At 38.9% G+C, this 19,708-nt stretch overlaps 1 protein-coding gene across 1 annotated transcript in view; it reads left to right on the forward strand.

Moving 5' to 3' along the window:
* The window catches only part of HIBADH (3-hydroxyisobutyrate dehydrogenase), a 164,916-nt gene that overhangs the window by 17,316 nt on the left and 127,892 nt on the right, over window positions 1-19,708 (forward strand). The window contains exons 2-4 of the mRNA XM_089669890.1: window positions 1,213-1,370; window positions 11,554-11,663; window positions 16,569-16,690. Coding sequence (XP_089526016.1) covers window positions 1,213-1,370; window positions 11,554-11,663; window positions 16,569-16,690 — 390 coding nt within the window. The remainder of the gene's footprint in view (window positions 1-1,212; window positions 1,371-11,553; window positions 11,664-16,568; window positions 16,691-19,708) is intronic.

Here is a 19,708-nt window from a genome sequence, read left to right on the forward strand (position 1 = left end):
ACCAGCGAACTATAAAACACCTCCTTCCACTAAAACAAATCCTTCCACTAAAACAAATCATATTCTGTGCAACATTTATATAATATAAATGTTTGTGACATCCACAGTTTATACAATCCCAATAGCAAATCCTTGAAAAAGTACTCTTATGGTGCAACTAGTACTATAGAACACCTCCCTCCACTAAAACATATGTATTCCTGTGCAAAATCTATACAATCTCTAAATATTTGTGACATCTACAATTTGTGCAATGCAAGTATGTGGCTCCTTGAAAAAAGTGCTCTTATGGTGCAGTCCATTTAAAGTGCTTTTAGAATGATACAATTGGTGCTGCGTTCCTCCATGTCCCCCCTTATTTATTCTGCATTCACCAGAACTCCAAGACTCCCTTTTTACAGGCAAGTCATATGCATTTCATACAACAGTATTCAGGCTGGTTCAACAGTATTCAAGACTGAGCAGTGTTCACATGCATTTATGTGAGTGTAACTCAATCCTGAAAGAATGCCTGCCTCTCTGCCTTTGGAAGGGGAAAACACTGCACTAATGTCACTGGACTGGCAAGAAGACAAGAAAAAGTTATGTAGGGTGAAAACCTGGAGTTCTGCTTTACAGCAAATCAACCAATTGTTTTTTGTTGTGTTTTTTTTTTTTTTTTTTTTATTAATTTTCTGACAGGACGACAGCTTTAATCTGCTATCAAACATGTTCATCATACATGTTACAGTTTGACTGCACAGTGGTTGTTGGCGATTGTACAGATTTGTAATGTGTTGTGAGCTTAGTGATGGCCATACACATTTGTGATTGAGCCTTGTACTAACAATTCATCATGGATTAAAATGTTGGATCTTATTCACACACTGTTTTCCTCACATTATTATTGACTAAACCTAACGATTGAAAAATGTTGATAATTGAGAATATGATCAATCAATTAAAACTTGTTAACTTTTGAATGGAAGCACAGAGTCTTACTTTCTGTTGTACCATGTTCCACATAACTGGTGCGGTGCAAGACACAGAGTGATGAGATGAACATGACTAAACCAGTCATATAGCAAATATCTGAATTCCCTGCCCTACTCATTCTGGACACATTACTACATTCTAGAAACGCAATTTTTGCTACCCTTCATTGTCAAGATATCGGAACATTTGTGATGTATTATGTTTACATTTATATGCAGTTTATTTTTTTTCTGTTAGTTTGCAGGTCAATGGCCTCCAAAACACCTGTTGGGTTCATTGGGCTTGGAAACATGGGAAATCCAATGGCAAAGAATCTTGTGAAACATGGGTATCCTGTTGTTGCGTATGATGTTTTTCCAGAGGCCTGCAAAGAATTTCAAGATACTGGTGCCCAGGTATGCATCTTACATACTTTTATTTTTCTAAACCTAATAATATGGTACTATTAGGAAAATGTGTAATATATACACACTGCAGTAAATCTATTTTTATGTGTTGAAAAACAGAGGTCTTTGAGAAGAATGTGTATATTTCCAGGTTATTGGCAATAGCTGACTGATATATGGAACTACTTTTAGATAATATGGGACTACTTTAGATAAAATAAAACCTGTCAGTAGAACTTGGTAAACATTTTAATGATCTGAAGGGTGAATAATGTAATGAGAGAAATACTGTGCTGGAACAGTGTCTTACTTTAGGGCATCTAATAAACAATAGGAATAAGACCATGGTGCTTTCATTTTAATTGGATTCAGTTAGGTCAGTTATTCAGATCTCAAAAGTGGGGTCATACTATAAAATGATTTGGCTCATGCACATGGATGCAAGAGGACCATATTGTGTACATTTAGGCATAATTTTCTGTCTGGGAGTCATAGGTGCAGCATAGAGCCTGCTGTCAGCAGCATGTTGATGACAGGTTGACATATGCAGTGTCTATGCGCCCATATACTGTACACACATTCAAGTGGTAATTGTGTATAGGGACATATGCAGTGCCCCGAACACAGACAGCCTGTATATGGACCCTAGGAATCCCAGGCAGAGAATTGTGCCCGAATATGCGCTGTACCCCTAGAAACTTTCTCGAGTTAAATACATACATGAGATGCCTATGCTGGAAGTTTCCATTATCCGAGTCACAAGCCTGGTATCAGTTCTAGGGTTGTCACCTCGCTGTGATTCTGAACAGGGTCTTTATTGTCCTATAGATGTGTGCAACTTGTGAGGCAGAGAATGGCAGCTTCTGTTGATGGCATCGCTGAAGGAAACTTGCATGTACCCACTGGTTATGGGAGCCAATGGCTCCCACTGCTGTCTCAGCCAATGGGGAGAGGGAGTCCCGGGATAGCCGAGACTCCAGTGCACATCGCTGGATCGAGAGGGGGCTTAGGTAAGTATTAGGGGGGCTGGGGTGGGGGGGGGGGGGAAATGCTACACACAGAAGGCTTTTTACCTTCATGCATAGAATGCATGAAGGTAAAAAGCCTTGAGCATTTACAACCACTTTAACCGCCTCCCACCCACCATATAAGGAAATGACGGGTGGGCGTCAGTGGCTCTCTCGTTCTGGGAGGATGTCATATGATGTCCTCACACTCTAACTGTGCATGCCCGCCCCTGGGGGCGGTTGGTGGTACACTGTGTCCCTGGGACACAGCAGATCACCGATCACAGTAAACAGCCGATGACACAGGCTCGGTCATGCAATCAGCTGTGTTCAGTCACAGCTGATCGTATGTAAACAAGGAAATGCCGGTTATTGGGAGTCCCCTCTTCACACTGACAGTGCGTGAGGAGAGGAGAGCCGGTAAGTGGCATTCCTCAGAGAGGACATGGGCACTGATGATCAGTGCCACCTATCAGTGCCATATTATTATTTATTATTATTATACAGTATTTATAAAGCACCAACAGTTCGCTCAGCGCTGTACATTACAATGGGAAACAGAACATGCGACAGTACAATAACAATACAATGCGATACACGAGGGGTTCGAAGGCCCTGCTCCTTGGAGCTTACAATCTAGGATGGAGGGGATAGTGGTACAAGAGGAAATAGCTGTGGGGGATGATGGAGTGGTAGGAAGAGTGGAGGAGGTCGGGAATTAGCAGGGGGTAGGGTATATGAGTGCTGCCTTTCAGTGCCCATCAGTGATGCCTGTCAATGCCCATCAGTGCCTCCTCATCAATGCCGCCTATCAGTGCCCATCACTGCAGCCTCATTAACCTAGATCAGTGTAGGAGAAAAATTACTTATTTACAAAATGTTATAACAAACTAAGAAAAAAATGTATTTTTTCTAAATTTTCAGTCTTTTTTAGTTTAGCAAACAAAAAGCCAGCAGTGATTAAATACCACCAAAGAAAGCTCCAACTGTCTAAAAAAAAAATATATATATATTTTGTTTGGGTGCAGTGTTGCATGAAAATTTGTCCTAGGAAGGAAGGGGGTAAAAGTGCCCCGTAGGCAAGTGGTTAAATGCCCCCCCACCCCTTTCTTCTCCGCTAGTAATATATACTCGCCTGTTTTTCTACGCCTTGCTGTCCCATTTTGCTGCTGTTCATGACACAAAAAAACCTGGTACCTCCTAGGTATGGAGGATCATGTGACATTGATGAGTTGCCCATTATCATCACAGAGGGGTGGGGAGATTACTTTAGTCTTATGCAAGCTTTGACTGGAGTGACTAGGAGCTATACAGGGCTGTCTTTCTGTAAGTGGTTTTTTTTTTTTTTTGTTTTTTTTTTTAATGTAATTTGTATTTCTATAGTGCTTTTCTCCCTAGGGGATCAAAGGGCTTAGGAGGTGAGAAAGCCATCTTAGGCACACTCAATTGAGCCATTTAACCTAAGAGCATGTATTTGGAGTGTCTGAGTAAACCCACATAATCAGAGGGAGAACATGAAAACTTAATGCAGATAGTCTCTAGTTGGGATTTAAATCCTAGTGCTGTAAGGCAGAGGTGCTAACATCTATGCCACTCTGCTGCCCCGCATGGCCAAAGCGCAGGTCCACTCTTTGTTGAAAAATTTAAGAAGTCTGAAACATGACTGTAGTAGTCACATGGTAAAAAAACAAACATGTGTAATGTTAATTTATTTGAAAACATGAAGCTATTAGGCCTGTTGCACACAGGAGTAAAAAATTCTGAGTTTTTTTACTGATTTGAAATGAGATGCATTGTTGTCTAAGGGACATTGCACACAACTGAGTAAAGATCAGTAAGACAGTGTTGAGCGCAGAGCAGTAAAACAAAAATAGAAATATTTTCGTTTAAGTGCAGTAGTTTTTTACTAGTTTACTTCTGTGTGGGGTTTTTTTTTTATTTGAATTTTTGATAATACAAAAGAAGAAAATATACACAGTAGCAGACGGTGCACCTTGCACAGGGGTGTGCCAACCTGCATAATAAATAGAAAACACAGGCAACAAGTGCCAAACAAAAATAAATTCTAATTAAACCACTTATAATGGTAGTAAAGTCATCTTTTTTATTTTTACCTACAGGCAAACTTATATTAAACTATAATCAACTGGGTGGCTTTACTGTCCCCCAACCTCGTGTGAAGAAGCCCTTGGCTCGCATCTGTGCAGCTGCGTTTAGGAAAGCCTATTAATTTCAGTAGACTGCTCTACCTGCAGTAAAATTCGTGCCACATCGAAAACGCACTGCCTTTTGCCAGCATGGGGGCTGTTGAGAATTAATGGCACCCCTACATGTCTGCTAAAGAGCAGTGTGTTTGTGCGTTGCTGGAATGCTCACAATTTTGCACACAATCTGGACACAAAGTTATGTGAACCAAGCCTTCGATTTTGGTGCCTCGACACTTAAAATACTTTTCAAGGGAGCCCTGACTGGAATGAGGTTGGGAAGCACTGCTCTAGTAGATTAGTAAATTAGTAAATCCTTTGATTGTACGCCCCTTGAGGGTTAGGGACCTTAGATTGTACACCCCTTGAGGGTTAGGGACCTTAGATTGTACACCCCTTGAGGGTTAGGGACCTTATATTGTACACCCCTTGAGGGTTAGGGACTGATGTGAATGTACAATATATATGTAAAGCGCTGCGCAAATTGACGGCGCTATATAAGTACCTGAAATAAATAAATAAATAAATAAATTTAGATCACTCACTAGCTACAGTATCTGTCAGGTGTTTCATCAATGAGACTTCTCTCTGGAGTCCACAACTTTTGTTTTTCTTTAACATAGAGCCCTTAGGAGAAGTACAGGCAAAGCTCTCCTTTGGCCTGTTTTTAGTTGACAGCGGTCTGAAGTCACTCAGCTGGTCCAGGCTGGGGAAAGATCCTGACTTTAAAGTCGGGATCCACCCCAGAGTCTGGAGCAGCATCTGGCTCAGCCTGTCGTCAATTTGCTGAGAGCCTGAGCAAGCCGCTCCCTCCCCCTCCACAGCCTAGCTGTCCAGAGAGGGTGGGGGGAGAGCAGACAGTCGTGACTGACAGTCACTCTCTGCTCACAGCAGGGGTAAGAACTCAGTGATCATGTGATCACGGAGTTCTCACACTTAGAGCCAGATGGGGACAGATGCAGCATTCAACTGATGCTGCATCCACCTAGGTAAGTCTAATCGGAGGGGGAAAAAAAATGCACTCTTTTAAGCTAAGTCATGCTAGGCCATGAATGTTGGAGGTAGTTGGACCTGCATGCACAATCTGACCACCTGGAGTCCTTTTTGGTTGCATCCTTGATTAAGCTTATGGGGAGAGGTGAGGGAGATATACTGCAGACTTCTGTGGTGCTCAACTAAGGGGGGAAAGTGGTAGCAATTAGGCACGATTTTCTAGCTTTTTGGATTTCTAGACCTCGACTGCTGACTTGTTTAAATAGTCCACAGGTCATTACTAAGGCTGCGAGACTATAGCCTAATGCAGTGGTCTCCAAATTGAGTCCCTTTGCTTGCTTTTATCTGGCCTTTGAGGCATTATTCCTGCCACTGACACCAACACTAGGGCACTATTCCTTCCACCAACACCAATGGGGCATAATTCCTCTCACTGACACCTACTATTTCTCCCCCTGATACCAAAGATCGGGCATTGTTTACTCCACTGGGCACAGTCTGGTCTCCCTAAAGTCTGAAGGAAAGTAAACTGGCCCTTTCTTTAGAAAGTTTGGAGACCCCTGGTCTCATGTCTATTTGCACATTTACTCTTCATATTAAACAAAAATTCTTGCAAGGGGTAGCAAGAGCCACCATAATGATCATGGAGGGAGAATTAAAGGAATTTAAGTGCAATCCTCTAATTGCTGGGAGTATTTGAAAAATGTAAGTTGCTAAAGTGTGATCAAGACCATCAGTATCCACTGCAAATGGTAATGCTGGTTTTGGTGGACCAACCAATTTAACAAGCCATTGATTTTCATGTTCCACTATGTTTCAAATTAACTGTCCTGCGGCTAAAGGTATTCTAAAGGGCAGCTGAGGACCATAGAAGTGAAGACACAGTAACTAATTTATTTGTACTTTTGTCTAACATGTCTTACAGTGTTGCAAAAAATGCCCTTTTTTTAATGCTGAACTTCAGAAAAACCTTAAATACACAGTTTAAATACGTGAGAGCTGTTCTATTTGCCACAGGATTCTATAGACCTCAGAGCCTGGTCAGTGACCTAATTTTTCTCCATTGCGCTTGAGCAGTGCATTCTAGGTCATCTCCCTGCCCTGTGACTGGACAATGAAGAAGTGGCAGCACCCCAATGAGCCTGTTCCTCTGCTCAGTTTTCTCCTGGTACCAAGTCTGGTTTAGATATTGTCTGCAAGTAAAACATTTAACATTTAACTAGTTTACATAAATACATTACTACATCTGCCTGGTTTTCAACAATTAAGTTTTCTAGAAGCACGTCCCTAAAAAGAGCTCCTGCCATACTGAAGCATGGGGTGATTTTTCCTGTTCCTTGTGTTAGAACCACAGAGCTTTTCAATAAAGTCCACAGCATGGGATTTCTTTTGCCCTTAGGTTTAGAATAGATAGTGTTCCAGGAAATGCTGGTTATAGCTTTGAATAAACCTGTACTGAGAGATGAGGCCGAATAGAATTTTTTTTCTCAAATTCTAGTGGTAAAAGCAAACGTGGAAAAAAAAAAAAGTATAACGCACATCTGACAACCTTACTGTGCTTAGCTGACACCTGTCTTTTTTTTTTTTTTTTTTTTTTTTTTTTCTTTTTTTTCAGTAGGTGTTCTTGGCTTATGATGTACCCCATCTCAAAAATAGGTCCTGGAAATTTTATTGCAGGTCTCCACCTGCTTATTGGGGCCATCTGCCCCATAAGTCTGGAACATGGTGGATGTATTCCAACAGACCTAATTAGCAAGTAAAGATCTCTCTCTTTCACTGGGCGTTGTGGTGGTAGACAGCAATGTTCCTTTTCAGTCCAGGCAGAAAGGAACTCCCTGCTGAGCTTTTGAAGGGTACTAGGCATTCTTGTTACTGTGGACCGTGACTTCTACACAGTTACTTACTTGGCATAAAAGTGTGAAGGCATTGCCATCCTTTCCCCACAATAAAGTGTTTTCCAGGACTCTCTTTTTACAAGTGCATACCTATTTTTATGATGTAGTGCCCATGCCTTAAACAAAAGGAAAATGCACTTTTTTTTTTTTTTTTTGTTTTTAGTCTTTGCACGTTGCAAGGATTTAAAGCAGTATCATTTCCTGTCATTTCATGTTAGATCATTTGCATTCATAAACTGTCTGTACAATTGGAACACACGATGCGATATACTCTTAACTGGACATTATTTTTTTTTTTTTTTTTCCTCCAAATAATTTTTTTCTGTTTGGCTGTAAATAAGACCCACACTTTAAAGGATAAGTTCACCAAAAAAAAAAAAAGCAACATTTTTTTGCAGCTAGGAAACTGTGCATTTACTTGCATTGATAACTACCAGCCGACAGCCACAAAGGATGTCAGTACTTGTAGTTCATTAAATCACAGAGCTCTCATCTCTTGCTCTGGTGATGGCTCTAACGTTTGGGGCCCCCCCCCTCTCTGAGATATTGGTCAGCGGGATGAACAGAAGGGTGAAAAAAAAAATTGACAGCGGGCCCTACCCTTTCCTAAACTCTCTGAAATAAACTGATAAATGTTAACCTTTTTAAATACACCTTACATGTATAAGTGTTTTCTTCAGCAGGTGTGTCCCTTGTTGCTGCCTCTCACCTTGTGAGTAGCCAGAAAGTAATGCCAATAAATTAGTCCAAGTAAGTGATCACTGATCTGAGGGGAGACTGAGGAAATGCTTTCCTCCTGGTTGCAGCAGACAGATGGCAACTTTATTTCAAGATGCCTCTCCCTGGGCAAAGCTTACTTGCGTTACTAATTTTTATAACCAATAATTATAGCCAATTCCCTTTGTTTGGACGAAGGGGTAGCTCTTCTACTATAGGATATTGATGATGCAAGGAACCAGTAAGCTGTTCATTCTAGTGGTGTTCAGCCATAATTACAATATTGATTTGAAGTCAGCTGATCATTTGAAGTGGCTCTTGAAAAAAGGACCTCCCATGAAATCTTCAGCATCCAATACTTTTGGGTATTTCAGATGTGTCCATAACCCCCCTTGGCACCTGTTCTGTCCACTGCCACTATATGACTACAGGACACAGTAGTAATGCAGGGGCCTGTGGGAGGAGCCACTGCACACCTTGAGGGGACCAGGCACCTGACACTCTGAGAAACATTGGGTGCGGAAGATTCCAATGGCAACTGTAGCTTTTTGAAAAGACCAAGTGAGGACTCTTCACCCATCGGAGAGGTGGGTACTAAGATTTTTGATTTGCAGACAATGTTTTTTACAACTTTTTTATTTTATTCTTTTTTTCAAGCAACAAGGTCACCTTGAGCTATATTACTTTTATATAGAGTCAAAATAATCACAAAATAATGAAATGAAAATATATGAAAAACATTAGTAATGATTTGCCAAGGCTGTTCTGCTGGGAAAAACTATGAAACATACAATGAAGATAAAATGTTCTTCTTCTTTCATCTGGCTTGTATGGTGTTGGCAACAAGGGATTCTGGTCATTCATAGTGAACTGATAGTGGGCATCTTTGCATATATTCCTTTTGCTGTGAGCTATTTTTTTTTTTTTTTGTGAATCATTACAATATGAAAGTGTATTTTGCTTGACTAACGTAAACGTGTACAGCTTGCATAAATCATTTCATAAAAAATTTGAAATATTTGATTATCTCTGCAGTCTTGTAAAATAACAATAAGTACATGCATGTTGTCTTTTACTGCATGTATCCGTTTCCCATAGCTCTCTTGCTGTGACTAGTGTTAGCTGCAGGGCTTGCACTATTCTTGACATCTGCTTGTGATGTGTTAGATCTGCTGGACATTAAGTGGATCTTAGTTTAGTAATCTGTTAAAGGAATTATCATTTCACAATGTAATTTCTCAGATTCACCCACTGATTTTTAAATACCTAGAGCTTGTTAACACAATGCAGTGTGTTATTTTTTGTATAACACGTGCAGTGTGAATGCGTTCTGCCATGTGTTTCAGTGCATTGTTAAAACACATTGCAGTGCTTCCCTCCCTTTTTTTTTTTTTTTTTTTTTTTTTTTTTTTTTTTAATTTTTATTTTCATGTAATTCTAGACACTGCAGCATGTTGTGATGCATTGATGCACATTTTATTGTAATATGACTTTGCATGCTGCACTGAAAAAAATTTTTTTTTTCCCCAAAGCACACCAAGGCAGGGTTTGGCCACACAGACCGCAATAAATGAATGCACTTGAGTTTGTGTGTTAATCTTTTGTGTTGATAAGCATTTTTTAACACACTGTAGTGTTGTGCAGTTTTTATTTTCATAGCATGAGCCAAAATACATTGGAGGAATGTACTAAAACTGGAGCAAAGTCTTGAGCAGCTGTGCAGAGCAACCAATCAACTTCTAGCTTCAGATCATTTAGATTAGCTTTTAAAGTAAAAGAAGCTGTTTGGTTGCTCTGCGCATCTGCTCAAGATTTTGTCTGCTTCAGTCTTTGTAAAGTCTGCTCAATTCTTCTCCTGTCTTTCCCTTTAATGCACAATAAGCTGTAATGTGTTGTGCTGCATTTAAAGTGTCACTAAACCCACATTAAAAAAATCAAAACTATCAATACAACATACTGTTCATACACAGTCACTATTGTTTTCTGTATTCTGCAAAAAACCTGGTTGATCCTACTGTTCTCTATCTTCCTCTTCTGTCCAAGTCCCCAATGCAGCTAGTGAGTTTGAAGGGCAGTATTGGCATCTCTGCACATGCTCATTTTTCAGTGAATTTCTATGCCGAGCATTTCCTCTCCATCACCTCTGAGCAGCCCATGTGACTATAGAGTCGTACATGTGGGTGTATACACAGTGGTAAATGACAGCTCATTCTCTCTCCTCCTCCATACCCACTAACCAGTTAAGCACAAGGGGGGCAGGATATTACATGTACAGTAGATTGAAGGAGGCTTCACCTCCCTCTTATTCTAAGACACAGGCTGGAGAGGGGTGATTTGATATCAAATGTACTGTGTTTATTGTACGAAAATGTAAAACTGTTCGATATTTATTTATTTTTGCTCTGTATTCCAAAGGCTGGTTTTTTGTTGTTTTTGTTTTTTTTTTTTTTTTTTTTTTTTTTTTTTCTTTCTATTTTGAATATGTGACCAGTAGCAGAGGACTAGAGGCTCCTCCTGCTTATGTTCCCTGCAGACAGGTTGGGAAAGAGCTGGGTTATGATGACTGTATATCAATTAGAAAAAAGGTACACTTAAATGACTAAAAAAAAAATGACAGTGCCATCATCCATATACAATAATAGAAGGGACAATGTAAATTAAATTGTGTGTGTATGGTATCCCTTTTAAATGCAGCATGTTCTCTTTTCACAAAAGGAGCAAACTGGGTCAATTGGGGGGGGGGGGATCTTGGCTTTTTATTGCATTTGGCCTGGTTTGAGAGATGTAGCCCAATGCATTTGGTGTGAATAGACCCCTAATAATCACACATGTCTACTTGTGTGGATTTATAATGTTATCCAGGTTATGGAAAATAGCTGTGTTTTAAATCAAAGAAATGGAACCTTTGGGCAAACATTTATTCATTTATATATTTGGTGTGCACGAGGATACCGAATATATGTGCACCTAGCTGTATTGGTTAATTACAGTAAGGTCACCAGTCTTGTTCTACAGTCTGGCAAGGCTGCCAGAACTGGCTGGATAAAACTATATAAACTGTGTATTCATCTGTTTGCCTGGAGTTCAGCTTTACATGAACTAATCTGAAATTGTATTGGGTGTTCCTGCTGACTTCTTTTTCAACATATTGTAAGCTGTCCTTTACATGAATGATTGTGGAAGTGTACATTTGTTTTACAAAGAACATCTTTCTATCCCATACATGACTATCAATGTGTGTGTCTACAGTGTGAGCATTGAGCGTGAAAAGGTTCATTTATCCATTTGACCATGCATTATTCTGCTCCAATTCATTATACATATTCTATAATTGTGAAACAAGAAGAAAGAAATTGATTTTTTTTTTTCCCCCTAGATTGTAGATTCACCATCTGATGTTGCAGAAAAGGCTGACAGAATTATCACCATGTTGCCATCAAGTTTGAATGCCATTGATGCCTACACAGGGACAAATGGAATTTTGAAGTAAGTTTTTATGTGGCTGATTTGACTAGCTCATTTGTGTGTGCAAAATATTGACACTGTTCCAATGTTAGCTGAGCCATTCAAATACGTCTGACTAACTATGCAAATGTCATCTGCCAGCTCTCCGATTTCAGTTCTTGTTTCAAGATATGTCATGGGAACCAGTGGGTCAGAGTTGGAAATATGAAATCAGAATTTATTTTTAAAAGATTTTCTGATAATTCTTTCATTCTACTTGGTTTTATGGAGAGGGATACTTTTTGGGGTTCTGAAATGTTAAAGTGCATGTAAACCCTAGCAATGGACTTTTTTTTTTTTTCTATTTGGACTGTTAAAGGATGAGTTTACCTATGTAAAAAAATAAATAATTGTGCAGGGGCTGCTGCAACAGTAACCTGTTACACACTGAATACCAACAACCTCCCCCCCCCCCCCCTTCCATTTATGTCCCTCTTTCCCTTCAGAGTCTCTGTTGTGGCATTCTCTGCAGCATTCTTCTGTAGAGCAGGGGCAGGCCCTTGATGCCCTAAGCTTTGAGAAAGTGGATTGAAGAAGAATAGGTACCAAATATTTAGTGGTGCCCTGTGCACCCTGACATATCTTAGGCAATCATAGCAAGATATGGCAATGAGGGAGGTGTTCTGTAGTTATAACATGCTTTCTGTCCTAGGGTGACAATGCTACATTTCTAGAGATACAATACAGTGAATGAGTGTTTTCACTTTTGGAAAGGAATTGTGTTACAGGCCAGCTGACCAGGTGAACATAGAGGGAAAAAAATGAAAAAGAAAAAAAAACTAAGTTGCCACCACATCTAAGGTCTGGTAAAATGTAAGATTTTAAGTTTGTATAGGATTTTAAGTTGTTGTTGGGCTTACATATACTGTGCCTTAACTCTAAAGTCCCAGAAACTTTTACATTGAGAGTTAAGATCCAACATTAAAAAAATTATGTATCAGTCATGTTTTATCTGACAGGCTTGGCCTGTGTTATTGGTTTCTTCTACAGCATGTTCCAACAAACATTTTGGTGCCTGGAATGCTAGACCTGTTCTTGAGTATATCTGAACCACTGATTCCAAAAATGGCACTACATTTTCCCTATCGGCTCTAGTTTTTGAGATACAGCATAAATGCCATATTTAACTCTGGTCGACCCATCAAATATCAGGATATTTTAATGTGTTTTGTTAAAGCCCCTTGTAACATGAAAGAAACCTATAAAAAGGTAGCCATAAGCTATACGGTGTTCAGTGTGCAAAAATGAAACCACATGAATGGCAATATACACACACCTATACGATCATAACTATAATACAGTTAATAACTTACACGTTAAAGTCCAATGTTTCAATGTAAAATTACAGTTGAAAGTACGAAAACATTCTCAGTATATCTGTACTCAGAAACATAAACTAGGTAACAAGAACAAGTTAATCAGTAAGATCTTTTCAAATACTGGCTACAAATTATATAAATTCACCCATATCTAAGATACTAGAGCTGACGCAGTCTAGCCAATGCAATTTTCTGAATTAGTGGCCCAAAAAAACCCCAAGAACAGTTGTAAAAAGCAAGGCTCCCAGTAAAAAGTTTTTTTTTTTTGGTTGTTATAGATTAAAAATTGCCTAATTGTCACCATATAGCACTGGTTTTTAACCAGTGGCTTTTGACCCTAGTGTGGCGTTTGGATGTGTGAACATTTTGCCTTAAAATTTGCTGAACACCTTATATTAATGTCAATGCTCCTTACAGTTTCCATTCATTCTTTATGAAAACACTGATGACATAAGTACAGAGCACACTAATGCAAATGTACTGGTGCTTGATAAATGTAGATTGTGATTCTGGAAAGTTAGACTCAAGCTCAGCTCATACTACTGTGATGTGATTTTGACTTGAATTGTAGTGCGGTTATGTAGTGTGACTTTGGTTGCATTTTGGATGTGGTTTGCATATTCTATGGGTTTAAATCGCACCATAAATTGCACCAAAGTAGCATAGGACCCTTCCCCAAAGTTGCATCACAGCTGCGCTGCATTGATACGAACAGGCACCATTGGCAGCAATGATATTTCCATTGTCATGCAATTCAGAGCAACCAAAGTCACGCCTGAAATCAAATCGTTAACCATTGACCTTAACTTCTGCTGACTTACCGTTATAGAGCCCTTTTATCCACTTTAACATTTTAGGCCCTAGACCCAAGCCCTCTAACGTGTGGAACATAAATCCCCAATCGACCCTGTCAACCCCTTTTCGGTGTCAATCAATCAAGAAAATTGTCAGCTGTTTCTCTCTCTTTACTCCGTGTAAGAGGAGCAATGATCTCAGGCCATTGTCTCTTCCTTCTCTCCCGGGGATAAATCCTACCTGATCCAAATGTATGCATTCCGGCATCAGCTCCTTCAGTCTAGTTGCTGATACCTTTTTAGCCTACAGTTTTGTATCGATGTTTAATAAAGTTATAGGCCTATAGCTAGCACACTGTGAGCTATCCTTCCCCTCTCTTAGTATGATAGTTATATATGCATGCAATAAATCTTCCCTCATTTCTAGCCCCTCTCCTATTGCATTCATTTAACCACACATTTTAGGGACCAGGAGATCTCTAAATGTTTTTTCTCTTAATCAGTCATTTAAAATGTATAATGGCACTAGACAATGTCCACTCTCTCCTTTATTTGTATTATCTTTGGAACCTCTCCTGGCGAGGGTTAGAAAGTGTGTGGATATAGCGGGAATAAAGATAGGGGAAGTGGAGCATAAGGTGGCAGCATATGCAGATGATATGTTATTCTATATCGTAAATCCTAGAATAACGTTACCTAATTTAATGAGACTATTAAAACAGTATGGTGAGCCATCAAATTTGAAAATAAACCCTGCAAAATCAGAGATTTTAAACATCAATATCTCAAAACTAGAGAAGACTTTCCTTTCACTTGGAGGGAAAACAAAATAGGCTACCTAGGAATAAATTTAACTCCTTCAATAAAAGGCCTATATTAGGCAAATTATATCCCACTAATAAATGAAATAAAGGACGAGCTGGGGAGACTTGCAAAGAGAGGAGCTTCCTGGATAGGATGCATAAACCTAGTAAAGATGGTGATAGTACCAAATATCTTGTATAAGTTTCATATGCTCCCAGTACATCTATCGGGGTCTTTCTTTGGGATAATAAATAAGATGATGCTCAGGTTCGTATGGGCAAATAAGAAACTGAGAATCAGCTATGAGGTACTGTGTTGGACAAAAGGGAATGGGGGTTTGGGTTTACCGAATATTAGGAAATATTATTTAGCGGCAATATTGTCACGAATAGTGGATTGGACATATAATCCACAAGAGAAAAGTTGGGTGAATGTGGAGGGGAGTAAATTCCAGATATTGGATGGGAATATTTAGTCCATTGACAAAGAAAGTTTTAAGTGTGTGGGATATAATTTTATAAGCAAAACAGTTGTAAATATAATTCAGTATTGACCCCCTTGGTGGGAACGGAGTATTTCACCCCAGGGAAGGACAGTATTTCCGGGAATTGGATTAAAGATAAAAATGCACGTTTTGAAGGATATATTAAATAAAGGGAAATGTCACACTTTTCAGGATTTAAAGAAGAAAAAAGATTTATTTTTTACATTAGATAAGTGGCGGTATTGTCCAATAGGTCATTTTGTCTAAAAGCTTCCACAACCACTGAAGACCTCAGAGGATCTGTATTTATTTAAAAAACTGTTGAATGTAAATATAGTTCCAAAACAAGTCACCTCTAAGATCTATAAGATGCTTATAGATTTGAAAGGAGCTAATCCTCCCCTGTTCCTGGAAAAATGGGAAAAGGAACTTGGAACAAAATTGAATGAGTAACAAAAGAATAAAATATTTAAACGATCACATGAAGTAGTGAATATGAGCACAGTTGAAATGAATTACAAATGTTTGGCAAGATGGTACATTTACATAGAGTGTGGCACATAAGAAACAGTTAGACGTTTCACCGTTATGTTGTAGAGGATGTGGGAATAGGGGAACAATGGCACATATTTGGTGGGTTTGCCTGAAAATACAGGATTTTTGGAAAGAAATAATTCAATATACTGAGGAAATATGTGGGATTACCGTACAGAAAGACCCATGGATGTGTTTATTTTATAACTTCGAGCTGTCAGTGAAACTGTATAAAAATGGTGTTATGTTACATCATTTGATCAGTGCGGCTAAGGGCTTGAGCTGCAAGTTTTGGCATAGTCCGGAGCCATCAAGAATAAATGACTGGATGAATAGAGTTGAGAATATCTATAGGATGGAGGAGTTGTATCATTTAGAGCAGGGGTGTCAGACTGGCGGCCCTCCAGCTGTGCCTCTACCCTTGGGAGTCATGCTTGTAACTGTCAGTCTAGCAATTCCTCATGGGACTTGTAGTTTGGCAACAGCTGGAGGGCCGCCAGTTTGACACCTGTGATTTAGAGGATAGAATAGAGAAATTTAGGAAATTTGGTTGGATTTCAAAACATCTAAAAGTTACCTGGAACTGGTTGGAGTTTAAGGGGAAAAGGTGTTTGAGCGAGTGTGACGGAGTATTGGAAAGGGATGGTGGAGGTGGGAGGGAAGGGACATAGATATAGAAGTATGAAAGGAGATAGATATTAGGTTAGGGGACATGAATGAACAAGGGTAATTGGAGGGTGGGCAGGTTGAAGGTGGGGGAGTAGGGTATAAGGTGAAGTAAAATGGATTTCATGTATGTATGAAGTTTTGTGTATAAGGTTGTTCCTTTTTTTTTTTGTACTGAAAAAATTCAATAAAAGCAATAATACTATTAATAATAATAATAATAATAATAATATAAATAAAAATAAAGCTGTGTGAGTAAGGCCTCAAAGATGATTATTTTTAACAGAAAAGTGAAGAAAGGCTCTTTGTTGATTGACTCAAGCACCATTGACCCAGCAGTGTCTAAAGAACTGGCAAAGGCCGTGGAAAAAATGGGAGCTGTTTTCATGGATGCACCTGTTTCTGGAGGTAAGTCCATACCATATGTATAATACTATCTACTTTGTTTTGGATCTTTGGATCCAATGAAAGCTTGAAGGGTCATGGTTCTGTATATTGATAATATGGTGCTGAAAAATTCCAGAACTGTTAATAGACATGGAAGGAAATTGCTCGATAAAGATATTGTGCATAGAAGAGTTTGTCAGAATTCCCTTCTGAGACTCTGGAATACAGATATAGAAAGGGCTTAACTAGCTCTGTACCTCTGTATCACTGTGTTTGTAAAAAATTGATGGGGCCAGGGATGTGTGTTGCCTCTGGTATGCTGTTTTATAAATGGCACTTCAGAAAACACACTTGGACAGGCAATGTGCCCATGAATGACTCTGATCTGGGCTGTTATTGGACAGCTCAGATCACAGTCACTATGTCCAGTCAGTAACAGTGGTTCTGATCATTGTGAATCAATTACAGCTATGTCAAGCTTCCCCCCTTCTTTTTTTTTTTTTTTTTTTTTTTTCTTTTTCTTTTAATGTGCTGAATGATTGATTGTAATATAGCAGGTAGGGGTGGGGGGAGGTTGTGCGTTTTTATAGCACCCTTGACCAGCATGGATTGTGGTATCATTTTTTTAAAGGTAAAGCATTGAAAGGTAAATGTGTGCTTTTTTTGCTCCATACAGACAAAGGTGCACTACAATTTGCCAATGTTAATTGTTGCATGATTACTATGTTTGATTTATCGTGTACTGCTGTCTGGCCGTTTCCTCACTTTTGCTGGAGACGCAATCTCTCTCATTATCCTCCTCCAACCAAATATTGGACATTTTGATGCAATTCCAATTTTCAGGTTAGTGAATGTGTTTATATATTCAGTCAAATACAAAAACCATAATACTGCTGAATAGTGAATATACAAAAAGTGTAAAGTGTTTAAGAGCAGCAACAGTACCATGAGGTAAATATCACAGTCTAGGAATAACATAAATATATCTGTTGCACTAATAGCCTAATGTGTGTGAAACCATAAATCAATACACATAAAAATACATATATCCATAAATGCTGTTTGCTAATAAATGGGGAAGAAATGAAAAAAACAGAAAAGAGAAATCCAAGGTCCAACAAAATGTGCGTCCACCTTGTATAACAAAGTCCATTATAAACCAACTCCATCTTGGTGATGGATCATTTAGTGTCTTTCATCCACGAATAACTCCAAGGATACTGAGGTGATCCCACCACCTAGGATAAGGATGCGCTTACCTAATAATTTTGACCCTCTAAGTAAAAAAAAACTTGTATCATGGACAAATCCTCCTTCCGCTTTAAACCTCATAGGTGAACCAACCAGATGGTAAGGGATCCAACAGTGGGTTAATCCGATTTCTCTTCCCTGCCATGAATGCTCAAACGAAAGAAATATGCTCCACATGGTGTAAATCTTAAAAGCGAGTTTAATAAAAGGAATATTGCACTTGAGTGTACATAAATAATAATTTTAATCACTCTTTATGCAATTTCTAAGTATCCTTGGTGGTGGGATCACCTCAGTGTCTCCTTGGAGTTATTTTTTAAAATAAATCGCTTATTAGTGAACAACATTTTATGGATAAATGTATATTTTTATGTGTATTGATTTATGATTTCACACACATTCAGTCTATTAGCGCAACAGATATATGTATATATTCACTCAGTGAAGCACCTGTATAGAAATTTTGGTTAACCAATCTGACCTAAACAGTGCCCAGGTAACAGTGCTGAAGTCCAAAGATTTTCTGTTCCCTGAAAATACCTATGTTGATTAAATTCCTGTGGAACATTTGGATCCAAGACCCAGGCTGTACAAACCTTCTTTTATTTTGAGCTTGGGTTTTGCTGCTACTGCTGCTAAGCCCTGCTTCCTGTCAGTCAGCTGTCAATTGCCAATGGCTCTGCTACTGTCTACTACTCCTGACATTTGAGAGTTGAATGACAGCAGGTGGGGGCTTACTGTGAAGAATGAATTGTAAACACTGTATGTATTCAGGTCATGAGAGCACAAGGACAGGTACTTCTTAAAACCATGAGCCGCCTGCACTTCAATATTGTTGTTGCCTTAGGCATGTTTTATGCCAAGTCAAGATTGGTTTTTAATTATTGCCTTTGGTTTGAGACACCATCCCTTCAGACCTCTGGAAGAAGTGTTATAGGTGTACATGGGTAAATCCCAAGATTCCAAAACAATGATTAACTGGAAAAAAAATCGGCAACATGGAACAAATATACATGGTATTCAATTTAATAATATTTCACAAATATGGTCTCCATGGACCAAAGGCTCTAGACAGAACACATCTGTACACCAGATTTTCATACAACAAAGTTGGAGAGGGAAGAGCAGCACATGTCATTCTAGAGCGCTGAAGTGCTCATGTATTTTCCAGGAATGTGCTGACAGGAGGGGAGAGCAAAATGACAAACTCATTAGTCTGCTTTTTCACTATCCAATCATAGGATGTATAACGAAAACGATGTGGTTATTTCTCTTAACTGCAAAAAAGAAATGTCAGGTTTGCTGCCTGTCTGTGTCCTGTCTGGTATGGCTGTGTAAATGAGAGGAATGGAACAAGGAATATACTAATCCTTTGTTGGTGCAAAACAGCTCTCATCATCTCATCATCTTCATCTTTGTATTTTTAGCAGTTTGCCTGAGCTTCAGCATTAGGTATATTGGATATATTTAGTACATGTAAAGCAAATGTGATATGCATAGTTAGTTGTAGCAACCAATGAGATTTCAATGTATTTTTTTTTCAGATTCAAGCAAATGGTTTTTGATTGGATTGCATTGCTGCAGTTTGCACTTGGCATGTTACTGTATTAAATGAATGCAAGTGTATTTTAGGAACTTTGCACAAAATGTAAACCCAGCTACACGAACGTTTTTTATCTCTTCTAATTAAGCTAATTACAGCAATAAATTATTTATATTTAGGTTTTTTTGGTTTGGATGTCCTCTTTAATCAAATGAAGGTAATCTTTGCCCCTTATGGGACCCGAA

The sequence above is a fragment of the Staurois parvus genome, unplaced genomic scaffold (assembly GCF_062004578.1).
Source record: "Staurois parvus isolate SC_StPar_1 unplaced genomic scaffold, SC_StPar_1.0 ptg000082l, whole genome shotgun sequence".
NCBI lineage: Eukaryota > Metazoa > Chordata > Amphibia > Anura > Ranidae > Staurois > Staurois parvus.